Source organism: Triturus cristatus, chromosome 3_1 (genome assembly GCF_964204655.1).
Source record: "Triturus cristatus chromosome 3_1, aTriCri1.1, whole genome shotgun sequence".
In the NCBI taxonomy this organism is placed as follows: domain Eukaryota; kingdom Metazoa; phylum Chordata; class Amphibia; order Caudata; family Salamandridae; genus Triturus; species Triturus cristatus.
The window spans coordinates 1,180,946,217-1,180,966,224 of NC_140583.1; the positions used below are offsets into that span (position 1 = coordinate 1,180,946,217).

The 20,008-nt window shown below is 46.1% G+C and overlaps 1 protein-coding gene across 2 annotated transcripts in view; it reads left to right on the top strand.

Moving 5' to 3' along the window:
- SRPRA (SRP receptor subunit alpha) overlaps positions 1 to 20,008 on the top strand; it is a 1,746,362-nt gene that overhangs the window by 205,691 nt on the left and 1,520,663 nt on the right. For both annotated transcript variants that reach the window (XM_085646110.1, XM_085646111.1), the window contains exon 4: positions 17,521 to 17,687. In XM_085646110.1, coding sequence (XP_085502236.1) covers positions 17,521 to 17,687 — 167 coding nt within the window. The remainder of the gene's footprint in view (positions 1 to 17,520; positions 17,688 to 20,008) is intronic.

Genomic DNA, 20,008 nt, shown 5'->3' on the forward strand with positions numbered 1-20,008 from the left:
CAGATTTACACCAAACCTACAAAAGGCACTTCCTTGACCTGAGGACTACCTCTCTGCCAAATTTCTAGTAATTCTGTTCAGCCGTTCGGGCTGTAGCCCTGTCTAAAGGTCCTATGGAAAAATGCATGGGAAAAACGCGTTTTGGGACCCCCCTTTTATCTCAGCCCCCGCTTGACGAATCCCCCCGAGACTTTCAGGGTAGGAGCGGAGCGTAGCGCCCCACCTATTTTGAAAAATTCGCGAGGATTCGTCGACCGGCGCCAAAGTTATTCAAAATAGAATGTTGCGGATTTCCTATGGAAACGTGGTCCTAACTATAACTACCTACTGGCGACCGCCAGTAGGTAATATATATATATATAGTGTGGTTTTTTAATTAAGAGTCTGGAAGACAGCTAAACCTGTCAGACCCACCTATGAGGGTGAACGAAGTATTATCACAGTGCAGATCTTTTACCCCCAGGGTTTATCTAAGTGGTTATTAAGCACCAAACCCCTTCCCTACCAAGGTAATTTCTTTGATTCCATGTAACAAAACAAAAAAAGTCACTGACCTAATTTTTCCGATGAACCAATCGATCCTGTAGCCTTTAAAACTGGCTGGTCATCTTAGCCATCTCAAGCCAGCCATATTGAGTATAGGCTTTACTACAAGGCAACCATCAGACATAGGCATAAAATTGGAAATCTATGTGACATTACAGTTGGCAAAACGATCCGAGCCCTCCAATGCATTCCCAACAAGAACTTGATTTTCAGTGACCGTATTACCTCAGGGTTTGTGAGCGGGTGTGACCAAAGCCCATGCTTACAAGAGTTATCTGTGTGATTTCATGTAATAAAATAACTCTCCACAGGATTTAATACTGTATAGTAACCCTTAACTACTTACTAACTTTAACAATAAAGTCAGACCCTGTATCTGTCGTACCATTTTGTATTAAGCACATCAGACTTTTGGCATCTGTTGGGATGGTAAGGGCACCTGCATGATGTACAGTCGTGTCCCCTGCACTTTGTTCCTGAAATGCATACTTGTGATCCTTTTTATTTTTGTTTTTGGTCATGCTGCCCACTTATCCTGTGTGCAGGCACTGATGTAGGCCCAGTCTTTGACAAATATATGTTTGGACCTAGTTCTGAACTAAGAGGGGCACACTAAGCTCACACTCGTAGTGAGAGGGGACTACTGTCCCTGTCCTGCATTTCAAACATGGGGCGCTGTGGTGGTAGCATACCGCAGTTGTGAATTAAGTGACAGGCATTTTCCTATGAGACATGAATGGTCTCTTACAGTCCCGGTCATCAAAACTTCCTCTGATCATGATCAACCTGGAATTCTCATTGTGTCTGTGTGCGCTAGAATTAATAGTGGGCTGTGAAGGCAAGAGGAGTCCGAATTGGCTTAGAAGTTCCAGTGCCCTTCCTGAAACATTGGGCTCTAAAGTTAAACCATAGCTAGCCATGATCTACAGCTGCCACCCAGAAGGCAGCCACTGACAGAAACCTTCCCTCCTGCCACAGTGTATAGCATTTGGGCGGAACCTAAGTTACTCACTCATTGTTTCTAAAAGCTAGTTTTATGTTGATCATTCAGTCAAGCAACAGCTGTGTTGTAAAGACAAACCTAAAAATAAGATTTTTTTTTTTTAGCACCTCACATTTTTTTTATATAGCACGAACTTGACCCAAATCCAATCGAGTATCAGAGTGCTGTACATAGCACCAGTCATATTACATGAGGACACACATTCATTTTTTTTTTGTAACACAGCACCTTTAGAAAAGGGTTTTATTTTACAAAATGCAAGGACTCTCTCTCTTAGAATAAGGCTTGGGGTTTATATTACACAATGCTCTCTAACAAAAGCTTTCCCGGATGTAAAATGCAGAAGGTTCAAATATACAAAGAGATATATATGTTTATATGGAAGCAATAATTTAAATGCATGAATAATACTGAATAACCCTTTGAGTGCGCCCGTCGGCCAACCGCTGTCGTGAGCACTACCTCGGTAGTGCTGCGCACGTCCGTTGGCCGACGCGGCCACGCCCACTCAATGGAACGCGCTGCGGCGGGATTTCAGCCGCAGTTAAGGCATTAATAAACGAGCAGCAAATAATGAGCTAAGACTCAAGCAAATATACTGGACGTCCTGCAAGAGATCTGAAATATATATATATATATATATATATATATATATATATTTGAGAAAGCCTGCTGTGACAGGCGGAACACGTCTCTCGGTGCTGGGTCGGAGGAGGCTTAATTCAATAAAAGAAGCCTTTACCTTATTGGTCCTCGTGTGCGTGCTCTTTTGCCTGAAGTGGAGTGGAGATTTCTTTGAGAGAGGGAGATATATATATATATATCTCAAATGATCAAAGCCACTGGCCAAACATCACAATGGCAATAACCAAAACTCAATACATCACCTGGTGCAAAACACCGCATCTCAGACTGGTGAAGTAAACAGCCGTGTTTGAGAGCTTCAGCAACCAGGGTCCACGCTCCGAGATAGACGTGTCTGTCCTCGCTCTGATTCCAAGCTCCCGGTTTCTAAGTCCACAACCTTCAGCTTTAAACACACTAGAAGGTTTGAGGAAGACCTCCCCCTGGGCCAGAGGAATCTTACCAGAACTGGCCAGGTTCCAAGCAAGCATTCCATTGGCAGGAAGGAGCTCTCACGTCCCCTTCTTCAAATCTTGCATGTTCCAGCCTCTATCTTGATGAAGCTCACAGTACATAAACAATCCCTCACCAAAACAGAAAGACCTTGAACGTGAATAACCCAAGCAACTTGCAAGCACTGCTGTGCACGCAGAAAAGCTGAAGCAAGGCAAAGCCAGGGAAAAAGGATTACATGAGGCCATGTCAAAGCCACTAGTAAGCACTTAATAATTATCATGAATGTACAACACAATGTACAACTGTGCACAACTGAGATTCACACACTTCATCTGTCAGTGTACAACACCGAGCACATGTGTGCATCACTGGCCACAACACTGCACTTTGAGACCAAAAAGTACATTCCACAACTCTCTCTCCTTTCACGCTTTCAAATGCACATCCCACACGCTCTGCTCTTTGCAAGACTGTTCCCACTGAAAGACCGCAAGATTACAAGAAAGAAGAGAAGCAAGGCATATGCAGGACTGTCGTACATCCAGACTAGGGTGAAATAACACACTAAAGTCAGTTAAAGTGGTAATCAAAGGTCATCACAGAGTCTCAAACCACAAGAGTGCCTCTAGCACTACATACTCTCAGGGACCCTCTTATGTGTTTTACTACAAATGGCGATAACCCTCCTGAGAGGCTGCCCTTTCTTCAGGTAGACAGGCTGGAGACCGGGACAGAGCAGGAAGACCAGTTCCCAGACAGCTTTTCCTGTGGGCGTGTAGCTCTCACGTAGCCACACCTATAGGGTGGGCTACCAAGCTCCTCTAACAGCCGGGGAAGGGAGCAGATATCTTAGGAGTGGGCAGAATAGATTTTTAGGTGCCACACATTGCTGGAAAGTCATCAGTAAGAGGAAGAGGACCTGTTAGCTCATTGACTAGTGACCAAATTGTCTCCTCAGGGCACTTTCCCAGGATAAAGATGGCACTCCCTGAACCTCTGATCACGTAGGATTTGGAACAAGATCCAAAGGACTGCTCTGAGAAAGGCTGAATTCTTAGGGGCCTTCATGAACAAATTACACCAGAGGGTTCTGGAGATACAGATTTTTAAAGGTTTTATTACTTTTTATTTCTACCACAAAACCGCATTGGTCAATCAAAACTTTGCAGACTTTCCCAAAGTTTGTGAAAGTTAGTTTCGGTACTCCTGCCCTGCATGGGTGAACAAATAAGACCGGGTTAAGGTCTGGGGGGGGGGCCTACTGTTGTAGATTTGGACACTTACCTGGCCACCAGAGCATTTCCCAGTCCAGTTCCAAACTTTACAGCACAACCATCATGGACTATAACAGAGTGGTCCTGATGCTGAGAATGCAGGATGAAAAGATGCTCCAGGATGTTACGGTACAGTCAACGGGGGTGTCTTTGTGATGGTTCATCGGTCCATAGGTCGGGTGGGGTGACTTCAGCCACAGAAGTCAGGGTCCCTTGAAGTCGTCGTTGAGATTGCGGGAGTCCAACTGTGGCTAGGCAACCGGTTTCCGTACACCGCAGTCCCTGCAAAATCCTTTAGTAGGGGCTAGTGTTCCTCTTGGGTGACCAATCTGGACTCTGATGACACTCCCGGGACCAGCGTACTCTGGTGCAACTTTTGGCCTTAGAGTATCGGTCTCTTTGGATGCCCAACGGCAGCTAGCAGCAAATTTTCTGTGGTGGCTAGCAACTTGGCGGTGTGGGCTACTTGAGCTGTGTTGACCCTGGGGCGGGTTTCAGGGGGTCAGTCCACATCTTTGGTCTGGGGCACAACGTTTCCCCGAGCCTAGAGCCACAGGCACAGTTATCCCTTCGCTAGCCCAAGGTGCAGCATGTGTAATCCTGCAGACGGTGCACAAACTCTTTGTGCAGTCCAGGGGGCAGAAGGCTAGTGGTACGGTCCTTGTTCCAATTCCTACGTCATCTGAGGTTCAGGGTGCCAGGAGTCCATATTTTCTAGAAAGTGGCAGCGATCTGTGGCATCCAGCAATCCCAGAGTGCACTGTTCCGTCCCTCTCAAGATGTCGGGATCTTTCCTCAGATGTCAGGAGCTTGGTAGCCAGTCCTAGACCTGAGGGGTACACGGTTGTATGATGTTACAACGCATTCCGTTGCAGCGCATGCCTTTTCCACGTATGCGTTACAACGCGAATGCCATTACCACGCATAACGTTTACCACAAATGCCTTTACCACGCATACTTTTACGATTTTCGTTGTAAAACCATGCATGATAATGGCATTTTCATGGTAAAGGTTTTCTCCGATCCCTGCCCCAGTCCTTTCACTGCTCCCCTGCGCCCTCCCCCCTCCAGCTTTTTTTAAAAATTATAATGCCCCTTCCCTGTACACTTGTGCGACCCTCTGCCCCCATTCCTTCTAAGAAATACCCCTGCCCGGAACACTAAAAATCTTGCCCTGTGCGATTTCCCCCTCCCAAAAGCCCTTCTATCAAATACCACTTCCCTGAACCCTAAAAATGTACCCCTGCGCGACACCACCCCCTCATTCCTTTGTTTATTTATTTGAACTAAAATCTCCCTTACCTCTCCAAGTCCTCTCCTCTTCATGCTCTTCCGCGGTTGTGTTGCACGTCATAAAGAGGAAGCGGAAGTGTCTTTCCAATTCCTCCAACGACGCCGATTGCCTCCACATCTTTCAAAAACTGAACCTGAAAATGACGGAAACAGGTGCGGTTTTATTGGGGGGGGGGAGCCCCCCCCCAGCCCTCTTTTTTTTTTTATAGTAGCTTTAATACACATGCCTTTACTACGTATCTCATAGTAAAGGAATGCGTGGTAAAGGCTATGCGTGGTAACCACGCATGCGTTGTAATGCATGCGTGGTTAAGGTTATGTGTGGAAACAGACGCGTTGTAGTGACCGTTTCCCGGGGTACACGCCCACTGGAAAACTGGGTTTCCCTTGCTTTCCCTGTGTCCAGCCTGCATACCTGAACAAAGGGCATCCCTATAGGAGCGTGAACGCCATCTGTCCACCAAAGACTGCTTTGCCTTTGAAGCTTGCTTTTTTGATCTGCATAACAAACATACAACCATCAAAACTATTACAGCAGTCACACATAGGGCAAGCATGAGAAGTCCAGTTATTACAGCCTCAGTGATTTAAAAAAAACATCAGATAATACGGTCCAACCCCCCCAACTGACATGCTAATGAAGACCTAGTCTGTCACCTTCAGGCCATCTCCTAATGCGTTTCAGGTAGGCGCTGCTGGCAAGGTTCCCTATTGTTTGGGACCTGTTGAGCATCGTCCTGTAGGGTTAGACCATAATGGTTCAGCCAACCGCCCCATATCCTACAGAACTTTCATGGGCACCCCCTACTCTTATATGTGACTTTGTGCCACAACCTTTGGGTCTGCATGGTTGGATGTCTCCAACACCTCATTTAATTCCCCAAGGATTGTATTCCAGTACTTCTGTATGGTCACCTGTCGAGCTCCTCCACTCCTCTGGATCGGATCGATGCTCAATTTGGTCCACCTCTCGATCGCTTCAAGTCTGTGAGATATTATAGCGTAGATCAGTGAAGTGATCGAGCGAGGGAAGGAAAGGAAGGGGACAGCGGGGAGGGAGACCTGAAAAGACACAAGAGAACAACAATGTTATAATCCTCGCATCCCCTTTACTCTCTTTCTAGCCTACTCCAGAAGATCTATAATTGTGTTTGGATGTAATTACCTGTAAAGAAAAGAAGGGTAAGCGTGGCCCCTGGGCGTGGCTCTTACTCTCTGCCCTAGAACCTGAGACCGAGTAAACAAGGGCTCTAGAATGTCACTGCAAGATGAAAAGAAACCACGTTAATACCAGGTTTGTACTTGCTTAACTCTGGCCCCCTGTGTGACCTGCGCTTCTTTGTCAAACCTACCCTGGCTTATGTTGGACCTTACATCACAGGGGTTGTATGAGATTACGTCATCTCATCCACATTCCTTTGTTAAATAAACATAACGAAAATTAGGTTTATGTGTCACTCATCCTTGAAGATGAACCGGGACAACATCCCTTGGTTATTGTACCACACAAGCAGAACACACAATCAGTCTGGGTTTATACTCAGCAAGGTTCGTTTTGTATCGTGGGGTTTTTTTTTTTTTTAGACAGCAACAACCATATAAAGCTTCACAAGCATGAGCACTGGTATTCTCTCTCGCACGAGCCGACAAACGTGTGGCTCCCCAACGATGAGGAATGCTCAGTGAACTAAACAAAATAGCTGGTCCTGAACGAGGCGCTTTTCCTAAAGCCCTCGCTTTTCACACTCTCTTTCCATGTTGCTGGTTAAGTTATTGTCTTACCCAAAGGGTCATACAGCAATCACCAGATATCGTTGCATAGAGACAGGCACTGGTATTCCGTCGACTCGCATGAGCCGACAAACGTGTGGCTCTCCAACGAGGAGGAACACCGTGTGCACTGCCCCCTTACCGTAAGGATTACCAAAGGCCACTGGAATCCGAAGTTCCCGCTCCCGCCTCACCAGAAGTCTGCAAGGGCCAAGGTCTTCAAATATCCGTGGTGCGGGTCATGAATATACAAAGCAGGAATGCACCCGACGTACACAGAATAATCGGCTCTGCAGTGCGGGCGGAACCTCTCTTTGAAGCCTTCTGCTTCTGCGCACTGCCTTCGTCTTTCCGCTCCTGCCTCTGGGAAATGTAGTTTTGCTAGTCATATACGCCAGATAGCGGCTTATTCGCTCGTAAACACAATACCGGCGGCCATGCTATCATGGAGCCTGACAGTCAACAAAATCACTTCTGCCAGTTGTCGGGCTATCCGGGTCGTCACTCTGGGAATTAGGATGAAGGAGAAAAGCATAATTCAGGCCCGCTGACCAATCCTGGGAGAAGGCATCTGTCGCCTTCGCTAATGGGTTCGGCCTCCAGCCGAAGAACGTCTTTAATTGTTGGTTCAGTCTGGATGCAAAAAGATCTATCTTGCAAGGACCCCATACTGCCTGCAACCATTACAACAATTGAGGTTGGAGCTGCCAATCGCTGTAGTCCTTCAGATACCTGGAATTCCAGTCCGCTACAGTGTTCGACTGTCCCAGAATGTATTCCGCTGTGACCGATATCTGCTGGCTCAGGCAATAGGGCCAAAAATGCTTCGCTGTCTCCACTAGCAGAGACAACCTGGTACCTCCCAACTTGTTGATCTTTCACTGCTGAGATATTGTACGTCCTGAGAAGGATGCAACAAGAAACTTGTTTGGGGGAGAGCGTTCATTTTGCAAATGATCCCGCCAACAACTCCAGACAATTGATATGGAGAGATCGTTCCTGAAGAGACCACTCTTCTCGTGTGGAGACATCTCCGCAACGTGCTCCCCAGCCCCAACGGCTGGCGTCTGATTCTATAATGACTTCCGGTTGGGAGCTGATAACTCTACCTTTCCATGCTTCTACTAGGCCCAACCACCACTGCATCTTCTCCCGTACTTCCTGGTACAGAGGAACCAGATCTGTATAAGACAGACCTGATCAAAGGTGTGGATTTTTAGTCGCTGGAGGGCCCGGTAATGAAGAGAGCCTGGGAAGATCGGCTGTATGGAGGAGGCCAATAACCCAACTATTCTGGCATTTGTCCTGAGGGAGACAGTCTGTTTGGTTAGCACCGATGTGAGCTCCTTCTTAAGATCCCATAATTTCGATCTGGGAAGACTCAGTTGAGCTGTCTGTGAATCTATGACAAAACCCAGAAAATCCATCGTCTGAGAGGGTCAAAGGGCCGACTTGGGTTCGTTGATCACAAACCCCAAGTTTTGCAGAAGGGATATAGTCATTTGTAAATGTTGATTGGCTAGGGATTGTGTCTGAGGCATGATCAGTATATTGTCCAGATAGACTATCATGCGAGTGCCCTGTTCTTGTAGATGAACTATCACCGGTTTCATTACCTGGTGAAGCACCATGGTGCCAACGAAAGCCGAAAGGGCCAAATACTCCAAACATCGGTTCCTCCATCGAAATTGCAGGAAGCGTCGATGGGAAGGAAATATCGCAATAGTCAGGTAAGCATCCTTTAGGTCTAACCGGACCATCCAATCTCCCTTTTTTAGTAAATCTGCTAATAGATGGATACCCTCCATCCTGAAGTGTTTGTAGACCATAAATTGATTGAATTCCCTCAGGTTCAACACTAACCTGTGACCACCACCCTTCTCCTGCACTAAGAAAACATTGCTGCAGAATCCGCAAGGCCCATTGTCCCAGTAAGCAATAGCGCGTTTCTGCAGCAATTCTTCTATTTCTGTGTCTATAAAAACACACTCTTGTTGGGAAAAACTGAGCTGTCTCGGATAAGTGTCTTGGAGTGGTGTTTGATAGAATTCTAAATGAAAACCTTGAACAGTCTGCAAAATCCATGCCTTGTGACATCATTCCCCAATTGTGGACGTAGAACTGAGTACGAGACCCCCCCCCCCCCCCCCCCCCAAAAGGGTAAGTGAGAGATTTCGGTAACTCTTACCTGCAGAATTTTGGGCCTTGAAGCCTGCTCGGTGACCCCTCTGTTGAAGCGACGCTTGTTGAACCTCTATCTCATGGAATAGAAGGTTCCGCCTCTGGTAGAGTCCCAGTCACCTCTACCGCCCCGTAGTCACCTCTAGGAGGCCCTTGGTAGTACTGACAGCCTGGTGAGCATCCCCCACCTTGCCCGGCCCTGTTAAAAAGGCCCACCTAAAAAACTTTTTATTACGGATTGGGCCTTGTCCAAGGATGTAAAAGTACCCATGTACTTAGAGACATCTTTAACGAATGTCTCGCCAAAGTGCTTGTCCTCCACAAGTGGACCAGGTTCAGCCGAGGCCAATTCTGTAAGATTTGAATCCATCCGCATCAGCAGAGATTTGCTCTTTTCTGTCGAAATGGCGCAATTTGCGTTTCCTATGAGACCTATTGCTCTCTTTGTCCAGCCCGCCAAGATGTCTGGATCCACTAGAGTGGCTCATTCCTTTGCTACAAGGGCCATCTCTAGTATCTTGGCCAAGGGTCCTGCCACATCCAGGTGCTTATCCTGGCAGCCTCGCCAGGCGCGGTCAAACACCTTCTTAGGGTCCACTGCAAACTTTTTGAGGAAGGTCAGGAGGCTAGCATCGATATCCGGTGTCTCTGCCACCCTGTCTGGGATATCCGGCCGAGGACACTCTGAGCGTAACCTGTTGCGTACTTCCTTATCAAATCCCTTTCTAAGGTTGTCATGCAGATAGTCTAGCACCTCCGGGGCCGTGGCCCTATCTGATGACCGGGGATGAACTGTGTCCGCCGGGTTGAAGGTGAAAGGAGTATTTTGCGGCGGCATATCGGGTATTATAAAGACAGCCTTTCTAGACCTCTTCTTAGGAGCAGCCTCCTCATCCGTAGTGTCAGTGCCAGTAGTGTTGGTATCTATGTACACTTTTTGCTTGTGCTTCACTTTCCCACCTTCAGTGGTAGATGGTGTGTAATAACCATGTTCCTCTGCATTCGCCTGAGGCAGATTGGCTAGAGCGCCTTTATGGGGCCATGGCCCCGACTTTGATTTGCTTTTGCCTGTAGGGGTGCTAGTTTGGGGTTCAGCCGGATTTTGGAACCCGTGGCGCTTCGCAAACCCTTCCAGCTGCTTGGTAATAGGCTTCAATGCGGCTGCCAAGGCTTGCTGCACAGTATTAAAGACCGTACTTTCAATTGCCCTGTTGACCCACTGCTGGACCAATGCATCCAGAGCGTCAACAATATTGTCCTCTAGTTCATTCTCCTGCTGTCCATCAAAGTAGGGTTCATCCTCCTCATCAAATCTAACCCACTCTTCCATTGCAACCACTTAATTTACTCTTGCCAGTTAAGTAATAAAAGGAGGTAAGGTAAGTATTGGTGGAGTCAGGGGGGAGCCAACCCATGTGCACACATATCAAATAAGAGTACCTAGCTCCTCAGCCAAGCTGTAATCATGAATTATTCCAGCCCCAGACTCAGGGCGTAAGAGCCAAAACACAGTTATTAAGAAGCGTGTGTGCACTCCTAGGGCCGACTGGTGTTACAGCCGGTCAGACATCAATTATACGTGTTGCTCAGTGAATTTCCAGGCCTTTTTGAGCCTCGGAACAAACTGGGGCGCACGACGTGCGTAGCCCAAAAACTGTCCATTGGGCCACGCATGTCGGCTGACGTTAGACTGTGATCCATACGTCAGGCCGATGAGGGGAGGCCTCTGACTGAAAAGCGCGAGGAGCGCGCAGCCGATTTAGGCAACTAAACACCGCTTATCTCGGTGCGGTACTCTCACTCCCAATCGGGAGTCAAAATTATTACCGGGCCAAAAAACCTTGCACCAGCAAGCGTGGCTGCTTCATACGCACAACGCGATCACAAATAAATAACCAAGTCACAGTCAATATCGCTATACAAAATCTGCACATACAATATCAGCACGTCTCAACAAGCGAGCGCGCTTGTGAGAAGCAGTCGACTAATCTTAATGCAAGGAATGCACTCATACAATAAATGAAATTACACTTATCTCTGCTGTGAGCAGCAAAGAAAGAGGCTCATGTAAAGGAGATGGTGTCTCTTATAAGGTCTGATGGGACATGATTGGTTGTAAGAGCATCATGTGGATAATGTGACGATAGTGATGACAGATCCCGTAAGCTCACTTCCCACAGTGGTTCCAACAATTTAGGCAGACAGCAGGATTTAAAATTAACCTACCAAAATCACAAATCCAAAATTTGTCAATAAGCACCACACATTCAAAACACTTGCAGCAACACGTCCCTATACAATTGGTGCAGGACTCAATAAAATACCTAGTGTTGGCTCTTGCTCCGATGCTAGCTAAGTCATTCCAGGGAAACTATACTCTCTTAACAAAACAATTGCAGGACTTTGCCTTGGCATGATGGGGGCTCTCATCGCTAGGGAGACTGACAGCTGTTAAAATTGATGCACCCTCACGATTCCTCTACTTGGCTCAGACGCTGCTCTTGCTACCTCTCAGGGGGCACTAATGAACATCTACGAAATGTTCAACAGTTTTGTCTGGTCAGGGAAGTGTCCACGCATTGCAGAAATAAACAGGTATAAGTCAATCGAGGAGTGAAGACTGGGCATGGCAAATATTAACGATTAATATTACACAGCACAACTTAAGTACAAAGTGTAATGAAACCATAAAGCGGGAGAAAAACACTGGTGCTTAATGGACCAAACCGTAGCAGGACTCCACATATAGATGGTCCCATAAGCACTTGGGCAACATAGGCCCCGAGTAGTTAGTGACTCTCCAATTATGGATGCGATCTGAGTGCATGGGGCGGCATGGGACACTGCAATAATAGGGTCTGACCTTACCACGTTCCCCTCCCCCTTTATTCCCTTCATCAACAATGCAGCCTTTGCCCCAAACAATGCAGCCTTTGCCCCAGCATCCAAAAGCCAAGAGAATTCTTTGCATGTCAACCACAGGATTTTCAGCTTATAGAGGACTTTTAAGATCACAAAATAATTCAATCAGTCCAGCAACTTAAGGCAAACTGTGCCCTACCAGACAGAGAAAATCTTTCAAGATGTGCAAATTAGACACTGGGTAGCCCAGGACCCATGGGGCAAGTGGTGAGCCGATCAGTGCTCCCATTTGAGAAATGGCTTCTGGCTAAGTTGGAGGACAACTACTTTCCAGAATACACAAGTTCCTAAGGAGGAGATACATTTTGGATAAAAACGCTGAGCAAAATCGATTGGAAGTTGAATTATGATGCACACTAAAAACCAAGAAATTGGCATCTGTTTTTTCCTGGGCAGAAATCTGCACCCCATGGGCAGCCATTAAAGAGAAACTCAAAGCTTGCCTCATATTGGTATTACACCCAGAGAGCCTACATCTATGGACCGAATTTGTCCAAAGGATTTTGGAGGAGATGTGAGTGGAACAGGTACACTACTTCCATATTATGGCATTGTCCCAAAAGTACAAAATACTGGGTGGGAAGTTTTAGACGAAAACTAACTCCATGTATGACTCTAAACTATGCAAGGCTATCAGCATATATCGTCCTAAACTAGGTGTTGCAGATACTTTCACAACTACTCAGATCCCTTGGGGAAAATATAGTGACGATCCTCCTGGGCGCATACTTGCAGTTTTGGAGCAGCGATACCGAATCTCAGATCCTGGCTTCATAAAGTCAGGGACCTTTTAAGAATGGAGAAAATCACTATGGTCTGTGTCAGTAAATAATAAAGGGAAGTAATTTGAAATGCGATGGCCTCCTGCTTATCTTTATTCTTGAAAGAGTTTAAGGAGTTAACTTGTTCCAAATATCTTGGAGTATTACTCATGTCGACTCAAATAGATGCAATACTTGTGAGTGGGTGATAAGTGATGTGTTTGCCAAACCTGCATGTTGAAATCGAGTGTTGATACACCTTCATGGGAATATCCTTAATTTGTAACGTTAGATAATGTATGTGCTTGGGAAGAGGCAGGGAGTATCCCATTTAATTTGTGTAGTTGTTATTGTAAATTTCACTCTTTGTGCGCTGCCAGCCTCTGGATGTAGCACCTGGATACCCTATCTGGTGATTAGCCATGCTTTATAAATCCTAATTGATTGATGTAGGCAGGATAATGTGATTTCAATAATAATACAAGCATTCACAATGCTGATTGGTCTGGCTTTAAAGGAATGTTATATGGTAATGTGAAGATTACAAGTAAATAGTCTAGGAGAGCATATGCATTTGTGTGGAAGCAAGGAATTGTAGGAACTGTAGAATCTGGTGTATGTTAAAAGGTCAGGTGACAGTTGCACTGTCAACCCAGACCTAAACACCCATGTAGATTGATGACTGCTCTCCTCCTCCTCCTGTCTGTGCTGCTGCCAGAGAAAAACACCATAAATGATCTAGCTATCCAAGACCGTTAAATAGCATGACAATGTCATGTGTGCGCCCCTGAACGTTCAAGCTCAGGCAGCTGGATAAATAAATATAATTATCACAGCTGTGTGAAGGGCAAACACTTTTTTGTGGAAGCAGACCACTTCTGTGCATTCAAAACATGTACTCCTGTCAACATGTGACCGGAGCCTACGCCCCTCTCTAGAGATGTCCCCGTCAAGCCAGAGCATAACAAGCATTGGCATAGCCAACAGGCCTCGCCTTTGGGACCTTCTAAGTGTTTAGCTATGCATCACATTATCCTGGGTGCCGTGCTGCCAGGGATTGAAGCATTGTCAGGCTTATCTGCACCCCGTTTTGCATCTTTTGCATTAGCTTATTGGTGAATATTGCGATCAGATATTTCTGAAAAATTGAGAAAGTAATGCAATAAACATATGAAACAGCTGTTTATAAAACTATTCTGGTGTGTAATATTATTCTAGCGCAGACAAACTCAGATCCATGCGTAACTTGTGAAAAAACAAATGAAACAGATTTGCCAACCTGTTTTTACGCTCCCTTGCTATAATTTGGCTTTGAACTGCAGCGTAATTATGTGACATGGCGCTCTGACGTAATTAATGGTTTTTCCTGTCGCGGGTATACAGCGAAATTTCGTTGCTGTACTTTAAATTTCGCCTGGGCTTAGTTACCAATGGTCAATGTTAAGTCTAATATTCTCATTACTTACTCATTAGGCGTGGCCAGCACTTACCTTCAGAATCACTGGAGTAGGGTCCTGGAGAGATTTGGTTTCACCAGATGCCATCTTGTAAATGCTGGTTGAGGTGGGGCACGTGCACAGAGTGCCGACCTATGTGTCAGGAGCCACAGTGGCCACACACATGCAGCGTGCAAACGTCGCTGTCTGGAAATGGTTGTCATTGAAATGGGTATCCCGCTAATTACCATCTGACTAGCGCCTTGAGGCTCGTTGGCTTTACACCCGCATGCACAGTTGTTTATGAGACTATTGTTAACCCATCCGCCAAGTTTTTTGTGACAGACAGGTTGTGCGGTTTGAGGAGCAGCCGCATTAGCGAACCGGGGTTTCCAGACTCCAGGGTCAGTAGAAGAGGCACTTGTCCTCAGTTACCAGTTGTACTTGTCCAACTTTATATTACTCGAGGGATTCACCCCAGAAAATAAGAACTTTTTATATAGTGCTCCAAATCGCTCTCCTGCCGCTTCTAAGCACTGTAAATAGCAGGTGTTACTGTCACCCCATGTAACGGGGCTCAGTTTGCTGACCTCAGAAAGATGAGAGGCAGAGAGGCCTACCTGAGAAGTGATCCTGTGGCTGGCATGCTATGTAGAGGTTTCTGCTGTGCAGGCATTAACCCACTGAGCTCTTTCTGCAACTTCCAGATCTTTTCCCGTGCCTTGGCCTGCACAGGGCTCGGGCTCACTTCCCCAAAGGGTCAATTAGAGTGCAGCTGGCTAGTTTACTCGGCAGCTGCGCAGTGTCACTCAGCCGTTTGTCACTCTTTAATTAAAAGATCACTTCTGCTGTCTCCTGCCAGGGAGGCGCTTAATTAAGTGTAATGTCGTCAACATTTCACATAATTACAAACCAGCAAATCACACAGATTTTGCATACTCAGCACTATTAATTACATATCCTCCATACTTCGGTTATATTGACATTTTCATATTCGATACTATAGCTGTATCATACTGTGGTCTGCCAACATATCCTTCAAACTCCACGATTTCTTTCCCAACATGCACTCGGGCCAGGCATTCTCAGTCCAGATAGCAAAACTATTGGATTCACTTATTTACTATTATTATTATACTGATGAAACGCAAAACTCACTGAGCATTATGTTAAAAAAAAAAATCGAAATCCTTACTCGTATTGGGATAAGTTTCAGGTTCATCCATGCCACTCTGAGCGCCTATGAACACTTGGGAGCTAGTGCGCTTGCCAAATGAAGGCCTTTCAAAATAGATGAATGTTTATCAGATGTCCCAACAACTCTCTGTAAAAGCACCACCTTTCAGCAATCTGAGTCTTCCTCCCAGCCCCCTCCCATCTTTTATCTCTGTATACAGGGGACCGAGTGCAGCTGTGAGCTACCCGAAGAGCAGAGGTGTCAAAGAACTTCAGCGCCACCCAAGACCCATCTAATATCAACTTCACACCATTGCTCAACAAGAGAACAAAAATAACCTTTGGAAAATAAACATTAACTGGAAGGACACAAGTAAGACAACTTACAAAGGCTGGATCAACTGGATCACGCATCTTAGAGGAGCGGACAACATTGCACTACAGAACTCACTCTGGAAACCGGCCTCTAGAGGGATGTGTAGAACTCTGGACACTTACCTAGACTCTTATGAGCCTCCATGAAAATGCTAGGCTGGCGAACCACACTCTGGTACCCCCTATGATCGTACCACCTAGACAACTCTATCTAACTGGTCCCAAATGGTCGCATCCAAATATAGCCCTGTCGGGCCTGCATGCGAGCTCAAACATCTTCACATACTGTCAGATGTAATTAATAGGGAATGTATCTCTCTCATTGCCTGTTCCCTACCTCTTTTTTCACCCCTTGCTTTTCTGTCCTTTTCTGTCTCTCTTCCAATAAATAATGCCACATGGGGCTAGCTGTATAAACACCGATGTATAAGCGGCAATTGATTCAACCTATGCTAACCCTGTGGCAGCTGTTGCGAATGTTTTCTTGTATAAAAAAAATGTATAAATAAAAAAGTAAATATAAGGGAAGGTCCGAGCACAGAAATGTAACGAAACCCAGGTTGAGATCGGTATCTGAACATGAAGCACTGCGCCATAGTTCTGATAAAAGGCGCACTGCAGCACAATGGAACAAAAACAACCTACGGAAAATAAACATAAATGAAATAAGCATTTCAAATAAAAGCACGGAGGCGCGTTGTGCACTCTGACAGGCAATAAATTCCTTTAGCAGATAACAGTCAAAAGTGAAGCGAAAGCATGTGACCAAGGAGGAATGCATCTGCCAGCCTGCTCGCTCCCGAGACCCCTAGGCCATGGGAGTGAACATTTTAAGAAGAGGTGGGACATGCACCTGCCTTTGGCCAATTGCGTGCTTTCATTTTTTGAAAGCCACACGCAAAGGCCAATTGATGGGACAACCACATGCACAACCTTTCTGAAAGCTTTCTGAATGTCTGGAGTAATTCCAAGAGTCCCTCTCCTAGAGCAGCGCATTCGCGCTGAGCTCTAGGGGAGACCTAATAAACAGAACTGTTTCTACAATATGCATAATAAAGTGAGCTTTGGCACCACCCAGAGGAGTGTTACACTTTCACATCGTGCTATTGGCTGTTAAATGTATCATACCACCTTCCAGGAATTGCTCCTGTTGGAATGCACAAGGGACTGGTTTACATCTGAAAAGAACACCCAGTCTTCACAGATTGTCCTAATCACTTCTTTATCTTCAACATGTATTCTGTACAGAAATCTGTCCGAATTGCTGTTTTTTTCCCAACATTTGGCTCGAGGCAGCCTTTAATGTAATGAATAGCATTTGTACATGTAAATACCATTGTAAAAGCCGGTGTTTTTAATATGTTGGCACATTAAAGTCAGACATGTTGGCTTTATCCATTTTTGTGTTGTTGCTTCTATTGACTTTTTTCCGGTCAACTGTTGGGGACCCATAAAGTAGGAAGCTTTGCTTAGTTTAGTGTTCATCAATTTAATTAAAGTACTCTTCATAGAGCACATAGTTTTTCACATAAGTAACGCTGCCTTGTTTACTTTCTATATGCACTCTCTATCCCTCATCCTCTGTCCCCATCTACCTTTCCTGTGCCGCCCCTCCGAAATAACATAATTCAAATTTATTGATTTTCTCACCCTTTTATACGTTGGGTAGCTAGATAATGTTAGCTTTTGTCCTTCTCTCCAGGGAAGCAGAGGCTAGCGGAAGAGCACAAGCCCGAACTCCTTCTGCCATGAAAACCTTTGAACAGTCCCAGAAGTCCCAGAAAACTGTGAAGTCCATGGTTGAGAAACCTGGAGAAAAGAGTAAAGAAAAGGAGAGTAATAAGAAAAGCAAAACTTCTAAAAAAGATGGTGAGTAGCATTGCCCTGGAGGAAGGCAGAACTTGCTTACAGACTACATACTTAAAAGGTAACACATAATCTGGTGTGCCCTAACCTTTCTAGCGTTATGTCTTTAGAGCGAAAAACCATATGATTGAGTCATCACTCAAGTTTAGCATTGCAATAATTCTACATTTGCTGGAATTGCAGACACTGGGATTATTTGAAAGAGAATGGTATGCAATCATCCTGTTTTAGGAATTGAGTCAACATGTTGCATCACAGTAATGTGACTTCTTTTTGAAAAAAATATTTTTTTTTGTATTTCGTTGATAAGAAACTTAAACAAAATATCCCAGTGAACATAATAAACCAAGACTGCTCCCCTGTTTGAGATCCATATATAAGATCCCCCCCCCACATACCACACAGTTATCAACTGATGCTGTGTGCTAGTTCATCAGGAGACATTATAAAGAAGTCTATAGATTGTATTACCGCATACGCCATATTTTTTATGTATTTCTCAGGGCGGCCCCTCCCCATGTTTACTCTTTCTTCCTCAGTGGCACAGAAGTTCCTTTCTCTGGTCCAATCGGCAACTGCAGAGGTAGTCCAGGCTCTCCATATAAGGGCCAATTTTCCCTTATTGACCACTATACAGCGACCAGTTTCTTTCGGGTCAAACTGCTATCCAAAAGCTCCATTATCCCCAGCAATGCCATCCTTGATTCTGCCAAAAGTCTCCCATCAGTCACTGTGGCACGATCCCTATGAATTTTGAGCCAGTAAGTATGAATCACTGAAGGTTCCCAGACCATATGTAGTCAGTATCCCCATTCACCCCCCTACCCCTGCCCCAATCACACATAGAGTATGCATAGGATGCGGGCGTCTTCCCATTTTATGAAGCTGTACTGGTCTAAAATAAACCCAGTGGAATAAATGGCTTAGGTGGAGCCTTGATGTAATTATTAGTTCTCTGCCTGACATTTTGCCTCTACCCAGTCCTCATCCTCCGGGGGGCCTAGGTCCTTCTCCCATCAATCTCTGATGGGTCTGCATCAGTCAGGTCAGCCATGTTCACAGTTAGGGCTCTGTATACACCAGGTGTTGGAACTGTCCATTTTTGCTTGGTCACCCTGTGAGAAAGTGCCCCCTTTCTGCATGGTATGCCCACACTTTTTGCTGAATTGCTGATGTTGTTTGAGTGCGCCCTGGGCTCTTGCTAATCAGGTACCCAGGGCTCATGTTCCTTCCCTAAAACTGCAGTTAAGCCTAAACCCAATTGGCATCCCTGGCCACAGGTAGGCCTCTGGTAAATGGTACCACAGGTACCCAGGGCACTGTGACCAGGGAAGGCTCCTAAGGGCTGCAGCACGTATTGTGCCACCCTTAGAGGCCCTGCACCTTTTCACGCACACACTGCCTTTGCAGGCTGCGTGTCTTGGTGCAGAACAAAGTGAAGGGTTGACATGCCACACATCCCTCTGTGCCATGCCCACAAACCACTGCCTTGGCCTAGATCAGCCACCCCTCCAGCTAGGTGCACTGTGCCAGTGGTGAGGGTACAGGTGCATGAGCCCTGTACCCCTACAGTGCCCATGTCTATTCTTGGACATTGTAAGTGCAGTGCTGCCATTAAGAGTATATGGTGCTGGGGGTTTGTCATTACGAATTCCACAGCACATAATGGCTACACTGAAAACTGGGAAGTTTGGTATCAAACTTCTCAACACACTAAATCCACACTGATGCCAGTGTGGGATTTAATGTGAAACGCACGACAGAGGCCATCTTAGAGATGCCCCCTGAAACTCGCCCAACTTCTAGTGTTCCGAGTCGCTGCTTAGGCTGCCGCCAGCAGACATGTTTCTGGACCCCTGGGTCGAGAGCCAGCTGCTCTTGGGGACCTGAAGCAATGCACATCCTGGGACGAGGTGCATAGCCTCTTCCCCCAGGATAGGCAGGGTTCACGAAGGGGAAGCTTCAAAAGCATGCCGCCTTTGTGAGCCTCCCCAGACCTTTTGCTGCTTTCAGCAACTGGTCCCCACTGGTTCTACCCCCCACTTTGGGCGGGAGAACCGGCGGGAAAAACAAGTGAGGGAAAGAGGTATGCCCACCTCTGCCGAGGTGAAGCACAACTCTCAGTCTCTGCCATCTTGCAGATGGGGGGGACTCAGCCACCCATGGAAAAGTTTATGCCCCCTCCCACTGGAGGGTGGCATAATAGTGTGTGTACCCACCCCAGGGAAGGGACCCATTGGTCCCAACCTTTTACTTACTTGTAACGCCCCTAAATCTAGTATTTAGGGGCACTCCTGAACCTTGCTTCCTCAGTCAAGAAACCA